The sequence below is a fragment of the Melospiza melodia genome, chromosome 2 (genome assembly GCF_035770615.1).
Source record: "Melospiza melodia melodia isolate bMelMel2 chromosome 2, bMelMel2.pri, whole genome shotgun sequence".
In the NCBI taxonomy this organism is placed as follows: domain Eukaryota; kingdom Metazoa; phylum Chordata; class Aves; order Passeriformes; family Passerellidae; genus Melospiza; species Melospiza melodia.
The window spans coordinates 58,095,454-58,116,051 of record NC_086195.1 but is presented as its reverse complement, the minus strand read 5'-3'; the positions used below and the strand labels follow the sequence as shown (position 1 = coordinate 58,116,051).

At 51.7% G+C, this 20,598-nt stretch overlaps 1 protein-coding gene across 2 annotated transcripts in view; it reads right to left on the bottom strand.

Moving 5' to 3' along the window:
• Positions 1-652: 652 nt before the first annotated feature.
• BOC (BOC cell adhesion associated, oncogene regulated) overlaps positions 653-20,598 on the bottom strand; it is a 54,438-nt gene continuing 34,492 nt past the window's right edge. The window contains exons 4-19 of one of the 2 annotated variants that reach the window (XM_063148310.1): positions 14,923-15,069; positions 14,497-14,640; positions 13,797-14,090; positions 12,703-12,975; positions 11,855-12,153; positions 9,245-9,407; positions 8,551-8,661; positions 7,140-7,346; positions 6,133-6,314; positions 4,913-5,018; positions 4,607-4,729; positions 3,754-3,975; positions 3,152-3,378; positions 2,491-2,570; positions 1,660-1,853; positions 653-1,334 (exon numbers count right to left, since the gene is read on the bottom strand). In XM_063148310.1, coding sequence (XP_063004380.1) covers positions 1,150-1,334; positions 1,660-1,853; positions 2,491-2,570; positions 3,152-3,378; positions 3,754-3,975; positions 4,607-4,729; positions 4,913-5,018; positions 6,133-6,314; positions 7,140-7,346; positions 8,551-8,661; positions 9,245-9,407; positions 11,855-12,153; positions 12,703-12,975; positions 13,797-14,090; positions 14,497-14,640; positions 14,923-15,069 — 2,957 coding nt within the window. In that variant the 3' untranslated portion in view covers positions 653-1,149. The remainder of the gene's footprint in view (positions 1,335-1,659; positions 1,854-2,490; positions 2,571-3,151; positions 3,379-3,753; positions 3,976-4,606; positions 4,730-4,912; positions 5,019-6,132; positions 6,315-7,139; positions 7,347-8,550; positions 8,662-9,244; positions 9,408-11,854; positions 12,154-12,702; positions 12,976-13,796; positions 14,091-14,496; positions 14,641-14,922; positions 15,070-20,598) is intronic. The other variant, XM_063148311.1, reaches the window with a different exon arrangement.

Here is a 20,598-nt window from a genome sequence, read left to right as displayed (position 1 = left end):
AGTATGTGATCATTTACAGCACTTACCCTGCCTGATTGTGAAACCTTCCTTCATCCCCAGGCTGGAGGGGTTGTGTTCTTCCCATGCAAGGCTCCTGAGATGCTAATTTTTAATTGAATAAATTAAAAAACCTCCAGCTGCTCTTGCTGTTCCTCCCCATTTCCCACCTCTTGCCACAGGTCTTTGTGTCTCTGTCTGGTGTACACTCAGCAGGCCTCCAGCCATATCCCAGCCAGACACAAGAACTTCCTGCTGGTCCCAGCACAAGTGTGTGAATGGTGCTCGTGCAGCCTACCCTTACAGGGGGTCCCTGCTGAGGAATGCACCTGGTGCTGGGAGCTCTTGTGCAGCTGCAGGTTGTGCCCTGGGAGGTAGGAAATGGCTGGAGCCCAGGCGAGGGGCTGTCTGGCACCAATCCCTTGCCTAACAAAGGGCAAGGACATAAACAGTGCCAGCTGGGTAGCCACATTCCTAGAGACTCAGCTGGAGACAGGGAACAAGACCCCAGAGTCAGCATCACCAGTGTCTATCTGGAAAACTCCAACTGCAGGAAAATGTCACCTTTCCCCAGATGTCCTGCTTGTTGTATGTCTGCAAGTGAAAAAGAAAGGGCTCATTCTGTGTGAGGAATCAGCTTAGAGCCAGGCACAGCAAAGACTAAAGCCTTTATTTTAGATGTTAAAGCGTGGATTTGTCTTTACAGATAAGCAGCTGCACATGGCGTGTATGTGAAAGGTTGTTTAAGTTGATTAGGCAGAGTGCATAACTCCAGTCCATTCACAGGAGCATGTTCCTGGAACAAACTTTTCCTGTGGGGGAAAGGAAAAGACCTTTTGGGCAGCATTATTTGCTGTGAAACCCTCGCTGCAAGAGGATGCTGGCAGCTCTGTTTGGACCCATGTCCTGCAGTGTCCCTTGTCCAGCTATTTCCATTGTATGTTCTGATGGTGCCACTGGGAGCTGCTGCCTTGTTTCCTGGGTCCTCCTGTGACCTTGCTGAGGATGCCTTCTGTCTCCATAGCATTATAAAAGGCACATATACATCTATATACAAGTGCATAAATATATAAATAGAGGTGTTATACAAAAATAAATACCCTTTCTCTTTTTCTCTTTAGAATAAGTCTTTTGCAAAAGGCAGCTTGGTCCCTAGCTGGTGGGAGGATGAGTCTCTAAGGGTCTCAGTGGTGGAGGGCTGCTGTTCAGATGTCTTGGTAGCTCCTGACCCAAAGATGTGATCACTGGATTCTGTGCATGGAGATCTCCTCTGGACTGGCAGCAGTCTAGTCTTTCTACCTCTTCAACTGGCACTAGCCCTAAGCAGCAAGGGCTTCCTGAGGGGGAAAGGAGCAAGAAATTATTACAATGCACACTGGAAAGGGACATGCAGGGGAGGTTTCAGGTCAACAGTTCACTTTATGAGGAGGAGTACTCTGATCAAAGAGGAAGATCTGCATTCTGAAAGTCTGTGTGGGAATTTGATGCCATGATCACACAAAACAAGTTTGATCTGCACTACAGGGGTGGATTAGGTCCTAGGGAGATTGATTCATATCACTTGAATACAAGCCATCAGAAAGGCTCTGCATTGAGATTTCCCCTCAAGAGCAGCCTAAAATGATGAGATGAAGGAGGCATGGAGTTTCCCAAACCACTGACCTTGGTGGAAGAGGGTATCCCGTCGAGCATCCAGGCTAGGCCCTCCCACTTTGCTTCCTATCACTGGATGGTGGAGGCCAACAAAGTGCTCTTGAAGGTGAGGACAATCATCTTGTGGCTGAAGAAGCTGGTGAGTGGAGTCATCTGGGAGACTGTAGAGGAAAGAGTTGTCTTCTGTTCTGGAACTGGACAATCTGGGGAAGCAGGCAAAGAGGTTTAGTGCTGTTTACAGATCTTTCCTCCTTGAAAGATCTAACTCATGTGTTACAGCCAGTTCATCAATGCTGTGACACAGAACATTCCTAAATGAAGGGAAGAGCAGAAAATGGGATGTGCCAGTGGTATGGGAATGAGGTGATGTGAGACCTGGTATCCATGACCCAAGAGCTGGCGAATGCCACAGGAGCTGAGAGGAATAGTGCCTCACACAGGAGGGAGCACGATAATGAAGGATGTCTGAACAGTGAGACAGAAAGCACTCACTTTGTGTGAGGGCAGATTCTGGGGCAGCTGTTTATCAGCGTCAATCACAGATATTTGCTTCTCTCATCCTGCTTTTCAGTTTCCCACTTAGAAACAGGAGGAGGAAAAGGGGACAGAGGGGAGTAGGTCTTGGCCACCTCTACAATTAAATTATTCCTTCCTGAAATCCTAAGAGGAATGAGTTGTGTGAAGAGAATTTAGACCAAGGTGTCCTAGTGCTGGAGCATGGACTTGTTTCTCAAGAGCTGGGACAGACAGGAGTGTATTGATGGCAGGCCTCTGTAAGGATGTAGTCTTATGGGTCCCAGTAGATTGTTCCACCCTCTCTCTGCACAGGCCAGAACTCACCTGGAGGGCTGGTAGTCTTGCTGGGCACTCCCATTCTGCAGCACTCCTGCCTGCAGCAAGGCATTGGTCTCCTCATGTGACTGGAAGGAGAGAAGGATTCTTAGCAGAGCACTGGCACACAGCAGCATTAAGAGGCACATGCTGATCTGTGAGTCAGAGCCCTGGGGCAAACCACTGAAGCTCTTAAGCAGAAGGCAGAAAAAGCTGAAACTGTTTCTTTTGCTACTGAGGGCAACGAAACTGAGCACTGAAAAACTCATTTTACACTTACTGCTGAATGAGTGGGAGATAAGCAATTTATCATCTCAGCTCTGGCACTGCCTCTTACCCTTTTAGAGACAGAGTCCTCAGCATTGTCAGTTCCCTGTGAGCTTTGCTCAGGGGACAGGAACTGTTCCCATAAGAGTTGCTTTTCCTCACTGCCTCCTCCTGCCTTAAGAGGCACCTGGCCCGAGAAACAACCCCTTCATCTGTGTTTTGGAGTCCTTCCTGTTCCCCCCATGTCTCAGACTTCACTACAAAGGGGAAATCTCTTTTGGGAAACCAGCCTTGCCACTTCTACATGCTGCAAAGTCTGCCACCACGCCTGGAGAGCCCTCTCACTGCAAGTGTGGCCTCCAGCTAATGACAAAGCAGCTCTTGATTCCAGGTGTGGACTCACCTGTGGCATTTCATCGGGGCTGTAATCTCGGGGCTTGGTGCTTGCGTACCCCACTCCTGCAGAGGTGCAGATGCCATTCAGATGTGCCCTGCTGGCATAGGGCTGCCCACTGGCAAAGGGATGTCCATTGGCACGAGGAGCAGAGATGCCTCTCAGAGGCACCATGGTGTACTGGCAGGATGACACCAGCAGCCCGGCTCCTGGGAAGCCCATGTCAATGGTTTGCTCTGCAGAGGGAAGGAAAAGAAAGTCTGAGGCAAAAATTAGAGGTGAAGTCAAGCTTGTTGAAGCTCAGCATGTATAGGGTTAGGCTGTCCTATCAGGCAGCTATTTTGGCATCCAAAGCACTCTTGGAGATAAATGGTGAAAAGGAGCCCTTCCCCCTAATCCCAGAGGTTCCTTGCAACAAGGCAAGCAGGACAAGGGACAAACAGTGCCTTTTGTCTTTATGGGGTTCCACAGGACATCTGAGACTTGCCCTCTGTCCATCCCTTCCCTGCTTCCCACAACTCCCTCACATTTTGGGTATTTGATGCAACTACACCCCGGGTGAGATTTAATCCACAGGCAAACCATATCAGCCCCCAAGGAACAAGGCTTACTCTGCTTGGACCAAGCTCTCCAAAGGCAAAAGGGGATGAAAGCCACAATGAGGAGGACGATGGATCCCAGCACAACGCCTACAATCAAGTACGGCAGGTCGCTGGAACGGGCCACCATGGCTCCTGTCCCCAGGCCACTGTGCCCACCACTGAGTGGGGGACGCTGCTGAGGGGGCACTGGGGAGGGGGGAAGACGACCTGGCAGACCAAGAGACTTCCGAGCTGTGGAAGGAAGAGAGAATGTCAGAGACATGGCAGAGAGCACAGCAGTGCAGGGATGTTAATGCTGCTGTGGAGCGGCCAGACTTCTATGGTGGCTTTAAAGAAGCACTGCTGGATGACAGGAATCCTAGGCTGATGCATATGGCAGTATAGACAAGGCCTCTGTGCTTGGCCCATGGCTCTGCCAGATCTGCTGATGGACTGCTCAAGAAAAAGCAAATCCAAAATAGCTTCTCCAAAGCACACACTTGGACTTAATGCTGTTACTGTCATGACTGCTTCAAAGACAACATGGGGCCTGCTCCTAGTGCAACATGGAATTCAGCACAGCAAGGGAAAGTGAACCCTTCTGCTTCCAGTCACCACCCATGCGATAGGCAAACAAAAGGTAACTGCTGCTCTGAGGGACAGCAATGGACTCTGCCCAAGGGGTGAGCACAGACTGGGCACACTGATCAACAGCATGGACAACCCTGTGTCTCTCTTCTCTTCAGTGCTGCCTCCACCACTTCACTGGAGCTTGGGTAATGTACTGTCAGGCAGGGATGGTTCCTGCCCTGCTGTGCTCTGACAGCTGCAGGCAGGGAAGGCAGCAGCTGTACTCCCAGAGCTGCCCTGGGAATCCACTTACCTTTGGTTTCACAGATCATCACGTTGCTGAACTCACTTTCACCTCCCTCATTGAAGCACTGCATCTTAATGTCATACGAGGTCTCTGGCTGCAGGTGACTGATGGAGTGCCAGTAGCGATCTCCTGAAGAGGAAAAAACCACATGGAGCTCTGAACTTCCTCAGGGAACAGACAGTTGGCCCAGCTCTGCAGCAGTGCCTGGTAAAGCAGCCTGGACAGTCACTGCCTTTTGTGCACAGGGTTCTTTTGGCTGTGCTGTCTTCTAGCAGGGACCAGTGGCGGGCCCAGTCTCTCTATGTCTCCTACCTTCCACCACGTCCTTCTTGTAGTCACTGTCATTGTCACTGTCAGTGGGGCGGTAGTAGATGTAAAATCCATGGATGGGAGTGTTGTTGTTGCTGGCTGGGATGTACTGCAGAGAATGGGAAGGAGAGCAGAAATTAGCAGAGATGTCCATGCTCGTATTGTACTAGGTGAGGAGCAGCTGGGATAAATGGGATGGGACAGGAAGATAACTTAGCAGAGGGACCTTCTTTGTGTTGCCATTGGTTTGCACAATGAGGGCTTCCCTACAAAAGCTCAGTGCTAATTGCTACTCTCAAGCTTTGCTTCTCTCAGGTAACAGACAAGCCGTGAATCTGGGCCTGTCACTCCAGGCAACCAGTGCTCTGCTCCCTCTCAGCAGCCTCAGACAATGATTCAAGAGAAAAAAAATTCCTGAACAACAGTGACTCAGCTGGGCATGAGCAAGCACACCATCATCTTGACTTCAGCAGGCTCATGGCTTCCAGAGAAACTGGGTCTTGCCATGAACTGGTCACTGCAGGAGCTTTGTGTTTCTGAAGTCAGCTCTCTTCCTCCCCCACACGCAGGGCAGTACTGTCCCAGCTCCGTGTGCTCTTGCTGTCTTTCACCCAGTGCTTTACCAGCTACTATTTGAGTTTAAATGAACAGCAGTGCCCATCCTGCCTTGTGGCAATTTCTGGCTAGAAGCAGCTAGGAGAGGAGAGCAGCGCATCCCTCTGAATAAGCTCTAAGTTGTTGAAAACTCTCAGATATGGTCTTGTTATCCAAAAGATCCTACCCACTCCTAAAAATCCTCTGCAGTGGTCTGCTGTAAATGATTATCAACATTTAGGATTGTTACCTAGCAAATGAGAGTGAAGGACATATCTGCTGGAAAATACCAGGAGAGAGGAGGTGCTAATGGAGCAAGCAGCCGCCCCATGCATTGTTCAACTGTGCTTATTGAACGAAATGGTCGAGACCCCACAGTTATCCATTGAAATCTTCCTGTATACTACGTGGATTCAGATGGAAAGGGTTTCCTAGGCTCTGTGACTTCCCGCCCTTTTATGTGTCCCAAGGCCAGTCCTCCTTTGGCGGACACAGCTATTGGATCTCAGATCCATTTGTGCTGGTGACAAGCCCCAGTGTGGTAACCTGGAGGATGTGTAAGCTGTGCAAGGAGCACCCACACACCTGGTTCTTGCCCCTGCAGCGCTCTCCACCCCCAGGAGCCTTACCATCCACTTGAGCATGATGGTGGTCTCGTTGATGGCGTCCGTGAAGGTGATGTAGGGCCCGGCCACGGGGCGCTCGTAGGCGCGGTTACTGTACCCGGACACCACGTACGGCCGAGACGCCGCGCTGGGCTCGCTCTCTCCCAGGATGTTCAGCGCCCGGACACGGAACTTATAGGATGTGCCTGTGGGGAAAATAGGAAATGAAGCGGTTGCAGGGACTGGAGTTTTCCAAGATTTCTACTGTCAGCATGACCCTGACTGTGAAGAGAGGCTACATCTCCAGAAAGCAGAGAGCCTACAGCAAGTTTGCTGTGGAAGTACATACACTGAATGGCCACATTTCAGCCATGTTCTAGATGCAGCCTGCTTTTATTTACCTTCCCCAATTCCTGTCTGGATGGTCCAAAGGTCAGACAGCAGTTTTGGAAGGTGTGCAGGGAGTTAAGAAATGCCTGATAGGATATCCTGGCCTGAAAGCAGGTATGAAAACATCATCTTCTTCCTCTACTCCATGGGAATTAAGTACATAAACATCAGTTCAAAACTCAAACCCTACGTAATTTTTACTCAAACTTAATTTTACTGATCTTTAGTTTGGGGTAGTTATGTTCCCCTTCTAAGCTGTTCAGCTCCATGATGAAATCTTTTCTCATGTGAAGTGCAACAGGATTTGTGTGCCCATCTGTCTTGCCTGTAACTAAGGAAAGTTCTGTCCTGTCTTGTAAAAGGCAAAAGCATATGCCTTTAGTAACTGTATCCTGTAATACAGAAAAACATGCCTAAGCCTCCCTGAGGGAGGTCAAACCTATGCTGGTCTCTGCAGCTGGAGAAATTGGAGAAGCATCTGCAGCCTTTTCCCCATGCACCTAGGGCAGGAGTCAGGGAAGCTTTGTTTTGCTCACACATGCCAGGGCTGAGCAGGACGTGACAGATCATTAACCATCCTACAGGGACCCTGCAGCCTTCCTACAGACCTCCAGGAAGCAGGGAGGAGAGCACCTGCCTACCTTTCTCCAGGCCTGGGATTTCCACGGAGAGGCGAGAGGGTGGAATGTCACTGGTGGCCAGAACCCAGTCTCCCAACTTTTTCAATTTTTTATACTCCACGCGGAAAGACTGGATGGGGAACCCGCCATTGCCACGGGGGATCCAGGTCACGTACACAGACGTCTCGGAGGCCATGGAGATGGTTGGACGGTCCGGTGCCTCTGGAGCTGAAAGGGACCCAGAAGGACATCAGGACGTGAAACATGTTCTGCTCACCCTGTCTGGAGGATCCTATGGCTCAGTGGTATGCAGGTGAAGGACTACCTACACTGCACCCAGCCACATGCTCTGCAATTCCTGAATGCTCCTCATTAGAGCTGGCACCCCCAAACTCTCAGGCCTTTCAGTTTGTGCCCACAAGCACCTTTTACTCCTGCTTACATCTTGCTGCTTTTGCACTCCCGGCTCAAGTGGGATGACACAAACTTTCAGGTGTGATCACCCATCATGGGAGGGAAAGCAGTGTGAGAGGTGGATGCAGGGCTGGAGACAGAGCAAAAAGCCTGGGTGATGTGCAAGCAGCGAGCAGGGGGAGACTGATGCAGGGACAACCAAGCGTAGGAGACAGAAACAGAAGAGATTGAGAAGGAACAGCTGAGAAGGAAAAAGGAAAAGTTCTGAACTGTGGAAATGCAATTTGACAGGAAAACAATCAAAAGATGGGAGGAAAACAGATGAATGGAGCTAAAGATATGAAAATAAAGACAACAAATGAATAAGTATGGGGGAGATTGAAGGATGGGACCTCACAGGATTAGGATTGAAGGAGAGAATTTCACAGAAATGATAAAGGCAATAGTCATGATACAGACAAGGTGGGAAACAAGAAATTAGACTGACAAGTAGGGATCTGATGTTTCTCCAGTGCAGCAAGATACCCAAATGGAGCACTCTGCACCTGTAGAATGGGAACTAATTGCCCCTAGCCAGGGCTTGGCTGAGAGAGGAGGATGCCAGGACATGCAGGATGGAACTTGGTCCCCGTTCCTCCCTCACATTCCTTCAGCACCACTAGTGCAGTGCAGTTTGAGCTTCATCTGTGCCTCACACATTCACAGATTCCAAGACAGGGCTTTCTAAACTCTCTGTGTGGAACTCAGAAAAAGGCAGAGAGTTGCTGAGACGTCCTTGCATTAAAGGTGGGGCCAGGCAGTGGGATTTGCCTGCGCTCCAGGACTTGCTGTCTGCCAAGGCCAGTAGCAGGGGTGTCCAAAAGGACCTCTCCTTGCCAGAAGCTAGAAACCACTCATCCAGCACTGCACTCTTGATTTACCCGGCGGAGACTTCAACCCCAACATGCCTGGCCACTGCCACCCACAAGAGACCCAGCACCCCCCACCCTCCCAGGTGCCAGTTCAGGGAGGGCCTTACGGGACAGACGGCTGTTGTCGGCCTGGTTGCTGCTTTGCGTGCTCGTGCCCGGGTCATCCCTCTGGATCTGCTGCTCTTTGCTGGCAACAATCTCTGGTTTTGGGCGCCGGCCTGTGCAGAAAGGAGAGGTGGCATCAGTAACAGAGAGATACACTCAGAATTAACTTTTGCTGTGATGAGGAAAGCAAATGTTCCCAGACAGGATGTGGAGGTAAGTACTTCCTGGACTCTAACAGCCCTAGGGGCTCGAAGCACTCAGCCTGCTGGCAAGAACAAAAGCTAAAGGGGCAGACTTGTTAATAATACCCCTCAAATTTAATTTTCTACAACTTTTAATTGGCTTTCTTGAAATGTTGCTAGATTTCTGTCTCCAGGCAGAGGATGAATTAAACAATCTCTTGACATTTATGCAAGACACATTTTCTACAGTTCTGCAGGTGTTCAACTGAGACACCAAGGCAAGAAGGGACTTATTCCAACTCACACAGAGGATGGGTTAGAATTTTCCCCATCCTACCCTTCCACTTTCCCTTCTGACAGTTGCTCTAAGCTGAGGACAGATGGGTTTCCAGAGCAGAAACACTCCCATTGTCCAAAGGCTGGTGCTTTGTGCCTCAGGGCTGGGACAGGATGTTTCAGAGGGCCACTCCCTGACTCAGAGCAAAAGGGACCCCAGGGAAGGTCTGTCCTTTACCGGTGCGGAAGGTCACCATGGCTGTCTGTCCCTCGCCAGCACAGTTGTGAGCAGCCATCTCCACCTCGTAGAGGCTGCCAGGGTCCAGCCTGGTGAGGGTCAGGCGGTGCTGCGAGGCTGGGACATCCCTCACAGCCCAGCTGTCCGAGGCGTTGGTGACCTGCTGAGAGACCAATGCAGGTGCTGCAGAGCTTGGGGCAGGCTGGGCTTCTTGTGGGCACTGAGCTCAGAAACTTTATTAGTAAGTTGTGTACCAACCACATCTCCTTTCTCGTCCTTCTTGGCAAAGGAAGGAGATGTTTCCAGCCTGATTTTACAAAGCAATTCAGGTATAAGCAGGACAAGTCACCCAAGCCCCAGAGTGTTTTCTTGACCCCAGGGTTCAGTCAGCCCTGTTCTATCCTCTGGTTCCCTTTGATACCACCATTTACACACTCTATGTGTGCAAATCTCCAGAGCACAAGCGGCCCCCAAAATGCAGCATCAGCCACAGGATTGAGCTGCTTTAGGAGCCAAATCTCTCCTGCAGCCCAGCTGCTGAGCTGCTCATTTAGACACTGGCCATTTCTGTAGGATGAGGTACCCAGACACAACTTTGTTTTAATGAGTTTTATCGAGCCTCACCCCTGCTACTTTGGGGCTGAAATGAAGAACCATAATGCTAGAGCAAAGGTTTCTGCAGGGAAGAGACTGCATGGCCATAGCCCTCAGAAAAGCTTGGAAACACAAGGGGTTTTTTTTGTGATACCCTAGTGCCCCATGCAGAGGGGGAGGGAAGGTGGAACCTTCCTCCTGCTCCCCAGCTGCAAAGATAATATTTTTGCAGGCAAACAGGCAGGACACTGAAGTGACCCGGTGCCAAAAGGAGAATTAGTAATGCAGGCAATGCAACAGAACGGAAATGCCAAGACTCTGCTGTATCATTCATCTTCCCCAAGCGTTTGACACTGACTGATTAATGCCTGCCTTGTTTTATTTTTATTCCTGAGCCTGCAAAGTTGTGAGGCCAAGGAGGGGAGCCCTAAAGGCTGCTAATATCCAGGAAAGGGAAAGAGAAATTCTTAAGAAACAAAAATAAGGGCTGCATGGCATCTGACTGCTTGCAGGCTGCTGAGAGTTTGGGGCAGTGTAGGAACAGGGTAAAAAGAGACATTCACAGACATTTTCTAGAGAAGAAGCAGAACCTTGCCCAGCACAAATGCGGGTCTCCTGTCAGTAGGTCTAACTTTCTTTACAGCTGTCTTCCACACAAAGAGCCTTTTCTTTTGTTGCTAAATTGATTCCTTCCCTCTCCACACACATGCTTTTCCAGTCAGAAATGTCAAAACCAGATCATTACTTGATCCTAAGAATCTTGGATAGAAAGGGACTCTTTTAAAACACGTTTAAGGGTTATTGGGACTAATTCCTTCCCACACAATCCTTAAGCATCCCAAGAAAGAGTCTCCAGCTGAGAATTTGGACTACACTGAAAACATATTACTGCAAACTGCAGTGACCCATGGTAACCTTCACTGCCCCACAGCCCCTTCCAGGTGAAGCGCTGAAAAACAAATCAAATATGGACAAACTCCAAGGCTGCAAGTTAGGATTGCAAGCAGAATTGGTAGTTACATGATACACCACTGGAGAATAGATCTCTCCTTGGCAGATAACCAGAGCCAATAGTCTGGCGATGCTTTTGGCAACTTTGTTTTTTATTTAAGCTTATTTAAGCTTGCCCTATTTGAGTATTATTTAATTAAAAAATGCCCTAGCTACCCAAAAGGAAAGAAAAGCAGCAGACAAAAAAATTCAAGCCTCTTTTTCCCACTTATCCCCAGCAAAATGGATGAGATACTTTAGAACTCAAAACCAGAATTTTTCCCTCAACAATGCTCCACCTTTTAAAGAAACTGCTGGGGTACAGCTGTGCCTGCACTGTGCCTGTGGTGCCATGACACATCCTAGAGGGAGGAGCCCATGGGCTCCAGCAGGACTTGGCCGTGCACCATGTGCTCACACTGTGCCACCTGCAAGCAATGCACACTACAATGCACTGCTTCCAGCTACAACAATAAATCTGGGGGATAAGGACCTTCCCAGAGGATTCAGCACGGCTATGACAGTTCTCTGCTGGCTCCTCACACTCACTGAGCATGGGCACTTCAGTGCTGCTGAGCAGAGCAGCCACATGCAGCGGAGAGGCTGCTGCTCTGTGTCCTGCAGCCCGTTCAAGGCAGAGGTGCTCCAGTGGCTTGTGCCAAGACAAGTCACTGTGCAGAACAAGTCACTGTGCAACCTGCCCTCAGGGCTTCCTACCTGTGCAAACACACAACTGGGAATTGGGCATGGAAGCTACTGGGAAGTGTGTGCATGTGCCTTCTGCATTCTTAGGCAGGCAGGCACTGCCACTGGGCTCTTTCTGGATAGCTCAGCAAACCTCCTGTCACAGCCTGTATCCATCACACCTCAGCAGGCTGAGGCTGCAGCTCAGGAGGTCCCACTAACCAGTGCCACCAGTGAGCGATGGGTGCCCCTGCCCACAAAGCATGAAACACGTGGTGAGGCCACCACCCCACCCAAGGAATGGTGCAGAGGGAAGATGGGAGCAGGGCAAAACAGGGATACCTTGCGATGCTTCACCACATAGTAGAGGATGGGGGCTCTGCTGTCAGGCCGGGGTCTCCACACCAGGTCATAGCTGTCTGTCTTGGATGTCCGTGGAGAACTGAGGATGATGGGGGCTTCGGCTGGAGTCACCAGCCCCTTGTTGGCTGCACACTGTGGAGATGCTGCTAGAGGGGTTGTCCCAGGCTTTGGCAGTCCAGCTGTATCCAAGGGCAGCTTTAAGGCACTGTCCCTGGAAGGTGGTGTTGGAGGTTGAGCTGAGTCCAGCTGGGCACCTTGCCCAGGGTTGAGTGGAGCTCCTGGAAGACAAGGTGTCACAGCAGGGTAAACACCTATCCCAGTCTGTGGTTAAGGCACAGCTGTGAGCCCCTTGTGCGGTGCTGCCTGCTCTACCACTCAAAAAGGTATTGGCAACAATCCCTCCTTCCCCTGCTATAAACCACAGGGTTCTCTATCTCTCTGCAGTTCTTCGGGTAAGTTGAACTGTGTAAGTTCAACAGGGTCCAAGGAATCGGGTAGTGCCTCTCCTACTCCAGGTAAATTCAGTTTTTAGGCTCTTGCTCAGTGCAAGTTCAGAGACAGAGCTAAGCCATGGGGTGAGGCACTACACCTAGATGTCTTGTGTCTCTTCTGTAGAGATCACCCAAATGTGCACTCATAGCCCCACCCTTAGAAGCAAAACTAGTGTCACGTGTTCCCACAGAAAGATATGGAGACCTCAGGCAGAGAAGCGCCTGCAGCGCAGGTTAAATAAGAAGCAGGGGCAACACCCCAACTTCCTTCCCGTGTCTTTGTCCTGTCTGTCAGGCTGTGACTGAATGGCCATGGCTTTGGGGAGAGGGGCTTACCCGGGCCGGCTGTCCTCAGCTGCACCATGGCTTGGGCGCTGCCCACCTCGTTCTCGGCCATGCACTGGTAGATGCCCTCGTCCTCGGGCCCCACGCTGAGCAGCCGCAGTGCCCGGCGCGACAGCCGCAGCCGGTGGCTGCCCGACAGCGGCACCGCATTGCGCAGCCACATCACCGAGGGCTGCGGGTTCCCTCGCACCTTGCACGTGAACTTGGCACTCTGGCCCCAGGGAATGATCTGCTGGGATAGCTCCATGGTGACCTCCGGGGGTTCTGTGTGAGGAACAAACACAGACAGCTGAGCACCACTTGGCTGGGAGCATGGCACGGTCATGGCTTTGCACTTTCCTCTCTGACAGGAATGAGAGCAGAGTGATTGTTTCCTACCCTAAAGTCCCACTACTCCCTTTGTGGGGGCCCACATGGGTCTGCTTCAGTGCCCCTCCCCTTCAGCATCCACATAAGCTGCAAAGAGAGGTAGCCCAAGGCCATCTGCCCTCTCACATGACATCAGACGAGTGCCATTTTTCTGAGCTGAAATGCTACTCTGCCAAGACTGTGCTTGTGCCACAACACCACACTGGCACCTGATGAAATGCAATCTGTGAAACATAGGCTTAATCTCCCTAAAAATTGTGAGACTGGGAAGTTATGTTTGGTAGAAATATCTGAGGTGTAGTATCCCTTACGTTTTCCACTCCACATAGAGCTTCCCTACAAAGAACAAAAAACAGAACAAAACAAAGACACTCCAGTGTCTTCCTTATGCCAATGTCAAATATGTCGAAAAAGCAATCAGGCTTCCACTAGAAAGTATTAGAACAAAAGCAGTGCCACAAATGACAGGGTAAGAGCTTCTGCAGAGGAAAGGAGGATCCATCATCTTCAGCCCATGGTGGGAGCCAAGAAGGAGGAACTACAGCCCTGAAGAAAGAATTAGTCTGGTCTCCCAGAAACTGGAACCACAAGTAGGGGTTTGCATTACATTGTGGTTTGTCCAGGGAGAAGAAGAGTGCTTCAGCGCTAGTATCTTCCCCTAGAAGAAGATGAGATGTCCAAGTCCTTTCTGAAACAATGGCTCCAGCAGCACTCACCGAACACCTGCACGTTGTAGAAGATGAACGCGGCGCCGGCCTCCCCAACGCCATTGTCGGCGGTGCAGCTGTAGGTGCCCGAGTCCTCCTCGCTCGTGGGGTCGATCAGGAGGTTGCTGAGCAGGAAGCGCGTCTTGTTGTAGGCGGAGACGCCAGAGCCATCCTTGGCCCAGGTGACCCGTGGCGGGGGGATCCCGCTGGCCACGCACTCCAGGATCAGGCTCTGGCCCTTGGTGACAATGATGGTCTGAGCCTCAGGAGGGTAAATTATCCGGGCTGCTTCCGCTGTGGAGCCTGGGGAGGAGAGATGGAGGAAGGAGGTGCGTGGGAAAGAAGGCGGATGGTGGGAGGGCATCCTGCGCAGTGGGTAAGAAGGGACAATGGTAGGGCAGGCTGTTTTCCTCTGCTGGGATGGTAAATGGCAATGCAGGACCAGAGGGACATTCTGTAAGGGTTCTCTGCACACACCAAAGCCACTTTGCCAAAGGGCTAAGGGCCTTTGCCCGCCTACCACCAAGAACCAATCCTAAGGAAGCATGGCAACCCCAGGGCTGCATACACATACTCCAGGAGCAGCCCTTGGGGCCTTCTGCTGCTGGAAAGGAGTTTTCTCAGCAACTGATAATGGTTCACACAGAAAGCCAGCTGTACCAGACAGCCCCCAGAGCTGGAGATGTGCGGTGAAGGGAGAATGGCTTACGTCTCACACGGAGCCTCTCACTGGAGACTGAAGTTTTCACCTCCTGTGTCACGGGGTTGTAGGCAGCACATTTATAAGTCCCCTCATCCTCCTGGCTGGCATTAACGATCTGAAGGTTTCCAGATGGCATAATAAGATAATTGTCTAGAGAGAGAGAAGAGAAAGTGGCACATGATCACAAGATATACTCCTGTCCAGCCTCCTGGAACACATGCAGTGTCCGGAAGAAAAGGTGGACGAGGGGGAAAGAAAAAACCATGATGTCCCAGGCAGCATGGATATCAGGGAGATCATGCCAGGGACCCTGAAGTAACTTGTGTTCAGACAGGTGGCAAAGGGACAAGGAGGCAGCAGGTAGAGATAGCTACTGCTGGTAAGGAAGGGTGAAACTGAGGGTCCTGTTGGGACAGACCTCTGTGCGCTCACCTCGGGAGGCCTCCAGCCACTCCTGCTTCACACTGTAGCGGACCTGAGCCTTGGGGTGACTTTCAGGCAGGTCGCAGGCAATCACAGCTGTGTTCCCTTCATCCACCTCGATCACATGCTGGCCGTCAAACTTGAAATCTTTGAGATCTGCAAAGAGAGCAGAAGACAAGGCATCTCAGTGGCTGGCTAAACATCTCAGCATCAGCTCCTGCTCTCCCCATGAACTCGGGGCTGTTTCCTCGTGGTGCCGGCAGAGGACTGCTGTGACCCCAGCAGCTAGGGCAACTGGCTTCCTTTCACGACTCCCCCTCCCTGCCCCCCCTTTATTCCTACAAAATGAGTAACTTAAAACACAGCTTCTGGAGAAACTGCCTGCTCCATGGCTGGGAAACTGGGTGTGAAAAATCCTGGCCTGAGAGTAAAAAATAAGCCAACTTACTGTAGCACTGAAGGGCAGCCAAAAATGGTCCTTCTGCCGCCTGCTACTTCACACATGGCTGCTGTCCTGCTACTGAGAAGCTGACTTTGTAGTCATAACTCAGGAAGCCCAGCCTGCTTCAAGGGTGTACAGATGCCAGGTGGGAGGAAGTGTGTGATGCTCCCTGAGCTCCTCCCACACCTGAGAAATCAGCATCTCTGTTCCAGGCACTCTTGCTCCAATCAAATATCTTGCAGCTGGAAGCTGGTTAACCACACATGTGCCCAAACTCCAGTTAACAGAACAGGGACTTGCAAGGAAAACCAGCTCCTCCACAACATGGCACAGCTGCTCCTTCCCTAAAGCAGCTGTGAAAACCCTGTCTCACCACATCCCTCTGCCCATGCTGTGACGGGAGTTCCCACCCTGGCTGGGCTGATGTGGGTAGCAGGACTGGAAGCACAGGAACTAAGAAGAAGGGGTACCTAACATTTTGTTTTCCCAGTTTTTTTAAAGCAGGAGGAGAGGACTGCAGCAAAACCCCACGGATCTGGAAGGGCAGGGAGTATGCCAACCTGGCCCCAACAAACTTTTCAGAGAGAAAACTAGTTTCCATTCTCTCTGGGCATGATGGCAAATCTTGCAGATGCACTGCAAGCTTGAAGTTTGTCTCAGACACCTGTGCTGTGAGGGAGGAGGTTTTGTCCCTCGTACATTTTTACAATGCTGTACACCAGCCCAGGTGTTTTCACCCCTAGTGAAAACAGCACATCCCGCAGTTGGTTGTTGTCACAGGTGACAGGTCACACTGTCGTATCGAGGCTCAGGTTGCTGCCTCTTCCCAGGATCAAGGGCTAACAGATCTCCTGAATGGCATGCCACTAATTCTGGATCAGACCCCAGTCTAATGCAGTGTGTTGCATTCTGCAGCCAGGGCACAGCCTCGTGCTGTCGACAGCTCCCTCGGCCCCAGAACCCATCCCAGAACGTGGCAGCCGTGCCCTCGGGCAGTTTGGGGCCGGGGGACAGCAGGAGAGCTGGCGGCGGGCGGGCGGCAGGCAGCCTCCCTTGGCAGCCCCAGCCAGCAGAAAAATGCGGGGCTTGTTCTCTGGGAAATGCAGCAGCGCTCCAAGAGCAAAAGACAACTCTGGCTCCAAGCTTCTCCCACCCACAGTCATGGAAAAGTGACATGAAATTTCTCAAGCAGACTTTCTGATTAAAGCAAGATCCTTTATGGAGTTTAAATAAAAACCAGCTCTCTTGGCAAGGCATCGAGAAAGCCTCCCCGAGCGCGGTGCGGAGGGGCTGTCGGGCGGCTGCTGGGGGAGCCAGCGGTCCCGGGCCCAGATCTGAGGGGAGGAGAGGAGGTTGAAAAGAAAAGGGGAGGTTTTGCAATGTCATAAAAATGATTTGCAATGAACATGCTTAATACTTCTGGAATTTCTTGGCATTGTTCAATTAAAAAAAATAATAAAAAGAAGGGATACGGGTGAACTTCAGAAATGTGATTAATCCTTTAAGACAAGCTGAGGAGGGGAGCCATGTTTCCATTGGATATTAAAGCCAGATGAAAGTTAACTCTTAACTTGTGAAAAGCTGGCAGCGCCTCATGCTCCCCCTCCAACAAAAGTTACTGCTAGGGCAGGGAACGATGATGGATATTTTCTCCTCTTTGCTTTTTATATTTGATCAAGGAATAAAACAGTGAGAGCCACAGAAATGGAAAGAGGTGGAGAAGTGGCGAAAGCCCAGGGTCTGCCTGCCCACACTGCGCATGTTTTGCCGATCAACAAAATATAAACGAGCATCAGGAAAATTAATGTGCGCCTTGGTGGTCTGGATTCATCACAGCCAAATTAAGATTTTGGAGCCAAGGCACAGGCTCCAGCAATGCTGGCAGGGATCTGCACACACACACTTACACGAGCACGTGTACATGCACACATACCCTGAGGAGAAGAAGGGGCCCAAGAGCCTGGAAAAAGAGCAAACCCAAGGGCCTGGCATAGCAGAGCCGTCTTGAAGATGGAAAATGATGACCCTGTGCCAGGGCACCCCTTGGGGTGGCTGTGGGCTGGGCAGGCGTGGGGGCCTCTCCCAGGCAGCCCCCCAGATGGTGGCTCGGCCCACATCTCACAGCTGTGCGTGGTGCAGCCCCACAGTGGGGAGCTGCAGCTCTTCCTGGCTTCCCCTCAAGCCCAGAAGTGAGGGACAAGGGGTGAAACTATAGACAATGGGGGAAAGAACAGAGGAAAGGAAGGGATCCTGGGGTGGCTGGGGGAGCAAGAACCAGGTGCCTTTGGAGAAGCAGAGTGAAGCTGGCAGGGGAGAGGGGAAAAATAGCAGAACTGGGACAAACTACTTTCTCATATGCCAAGTGTACGAGCTTCCTGCCAAACTACTCTCCTAAATTCCTGCTTCCCCACAGAGAACAAGACTGGTTGACTTGCCAGTGGATTTTGGCCACAGGCAATCTCAACTGCCCCGCTCACCACTGGTATGGGCATGTAGAGCCATCCTTTAGGGCCAATGGGTCAGCCAGAGCTGGTGAGGGGTGGTCAGGGTCACCCCTGTCCTCCTCTGTGCATGGGACAAGCTCCCCCACACATCCTGTTGCATTTGGCCCCAGCACAGCAAAACAGAGGGCACAGTGCCAAGCTCAGACAACCAGCTTCATCCTGGGGGGTTCAAACAAGCTGCCTCTGAGTTGTGGGGGGACCATGCATGTCCCCCACCAGCAGGGAGGGCTGGAGGACAGGATCCATGCCAGGGGGATATGCAGCACTTGCCCCTTCAGCTGCACAGTCAGTGGCAGCCAGGCCCCACATCTAACGTGCAATTTGCACTGGAGTCTAACAACGACTGCAGCTGGGAGAAACCACATCCCCTCTCACTGGCTGGGTTTTCCTTCTCGCATGGCAGCACCGAGCGTGCCAGCCCATGTTCTTGTCCTTAAAAGACACGCCTGACCACAGTGAAGCAAATCCTCATCTCCCAGCCATTGTCCGGGAGGTGCTGCGGACAGACAGACTGAGCAGTGCCAATCCCAGCTGTGCTGGGACAAGAGGGCTTTCCCCCCCCTTTTTTTGTTCAGGAGGGAGTGCAACCAAAGGCCATTGCTCATGTCCATCTGCAGCCAGCTCTGAGGCATGATGGGGTGAACTGGGGTGCAGCTCTGCAGCCAACTGTGCTGCTGTCACTGGGGAGGGAAACCAGCTGAGTCCCAGGGCTGGGGGCCAAGCAACGAGGCAGGCAAGACAGAGCTGATTAAATGAATGGGAGACCATAAATAAATCTGGAGAAGAAGCAAAAGTAAATGAAATGATGGCCCCAAGGTAAAAGGTTTCCCTGACAAAGGGAAGAGTGAAAGAGGAAAGGGAGGGAAGGGGAATAGGCAGGAATAGGGTCCTCCAGCTTGGGGGCAGGCACCTTCCACTGTTCCCCCCTCAGCTGTGAGAGCAGCCTAGGGCTATGGCTCTCACTCCCCGTCCAGCCAGCACCACAGGAGCCTGGGCACTGGTGCTGTCATCACCAGATTCCTCCCACCCTGCTGAGACAGGCACAGCCCCACGGACTCCAGCCTACTGATACCCACCCCAGCTCATCACCCCTGCCCTGGGCCATCTCACTCCTCAGAGCCACAGCTCTGATGGTTCACAAAACTCCACCTGTGTTTTCCTTCTCTCCCCTCCTCACATCACCTCTGCCCCCGGGACCAGAGCTCCCGTGCCTGCTCTGCATATGCTTTTCCAACAGGCAGCTATCCTCTTCCATCCCTCCCTCCCTCCCTTCCTCCCTCCCTCTGGGGAGTATCTGCCAAGAGGCCCTAGCGGAGGAAAATGAATGGGGCTGTCTTCAGAAAGCAGCTGCAAATTCCTGGGGGATGCCCAGCCTGACCCCGTGCAAGGTCACTGCCCACAAGCTCCACATGGTGAGGCCCAGCTCCCCACACGTGCTGCCACAAGGCCGAGGACTGACCTCACCCATGGCACTGATGGAGGGAACAGGGCAATGAGCCACCCCTGCCCACTGCATTCCTGGGACACAGCTACCTGCAACCCCACACCCCCGGCCACAGGGACACTGGAACAGGTGGAGTTCTTTTACTGCACCCCTCATCTATTTTTCTGCTTTGTTTTCAAATATCATGTCTATCCAGGTCAGGCTTGCTGCTGTGTTTGATGCCCTGATCTTCTATGCCTACAGATGAGTTCTGGGAGTTACACAGCTACCTCTGCTCATCAGCCTTGCTTCAGCCCTGCACTTCAGTAGCCCCTGTGAGCTCCATGAAGAGCTCCTGACCTTCCAAGCCTGTGGCTGTTACAGAACCAGCCCTCAGCACCACGTACAAGTCCATGGTGGAATCACTCAGCCCCGCCAGAGCCCACTGCAGCTGTGCCTTTTACATACAGCACCTCTGCCCAGGAGAGGGGCTGGGGCAGGGCTTTCTGGCAGGATGGCAACTTTGCCACCTAGAATCAGGCACAGAAAACATTTCTTCTTTGCAGCTTTCATTCATACCAAGGCTTAAAGCCTGGTTTGGAAAACCAGGGATACTCCTGTCCCAGACTGCAGTGCTGCCCTGGGGCCTGCAGGGCTGATCTTGTGCACCACAATCAGGCCAGCACCGATCAGTAGGTGTGACCTGCACTGACATGCCATGGGCTGCCAAGGTGCTCCAACTGCTGTGGAGCTCCAGTTCATCTCTAACTGGACTTAGTGGTGCCCAAGTAATGCCTGAAGTGCTGCTCCCTTTGTCACTTTGTGAAATCTTTCCCTTCTGCAAATCCCTCCTCCCTCTACCTCTTGGATAACAACAGTTATTTTATCTCTGCTGGAGAAATTAAGTGCAAGTTTCAACCAGCACTCTGAGCCAGGGGGAAGAGAGATGGCCTCAGCATCACTCTCATTGGCTCAGATGAGAGAAGGAGGTGTGAGTCCCAGGGCTACACCGTGGCTGCCAGCACTGCAGTGATGGCTATCTGCTTGCTGACTATCAGCAAAGCACAGCAGGCCCCAGGGCACCGGGCACACAGAGCCTGGGGCATTCCAGACTCCTTCCTTCAAACAAGGCCCAAAGAAAGGAGGGGAAATAGCCTAAAAGTTGGCCAGACAACTTTACCTACACTCCTCAAAACCTAGCAAGTCACTTCTTCCAATGACTCCAGGTCCTCTTCCAAAATAAACCCAAGCCTTGAAAATGTTTCCATCGCCCTCCTTCCCCCCACCGCTTTCATTCACACATTCCAGTTTCACTT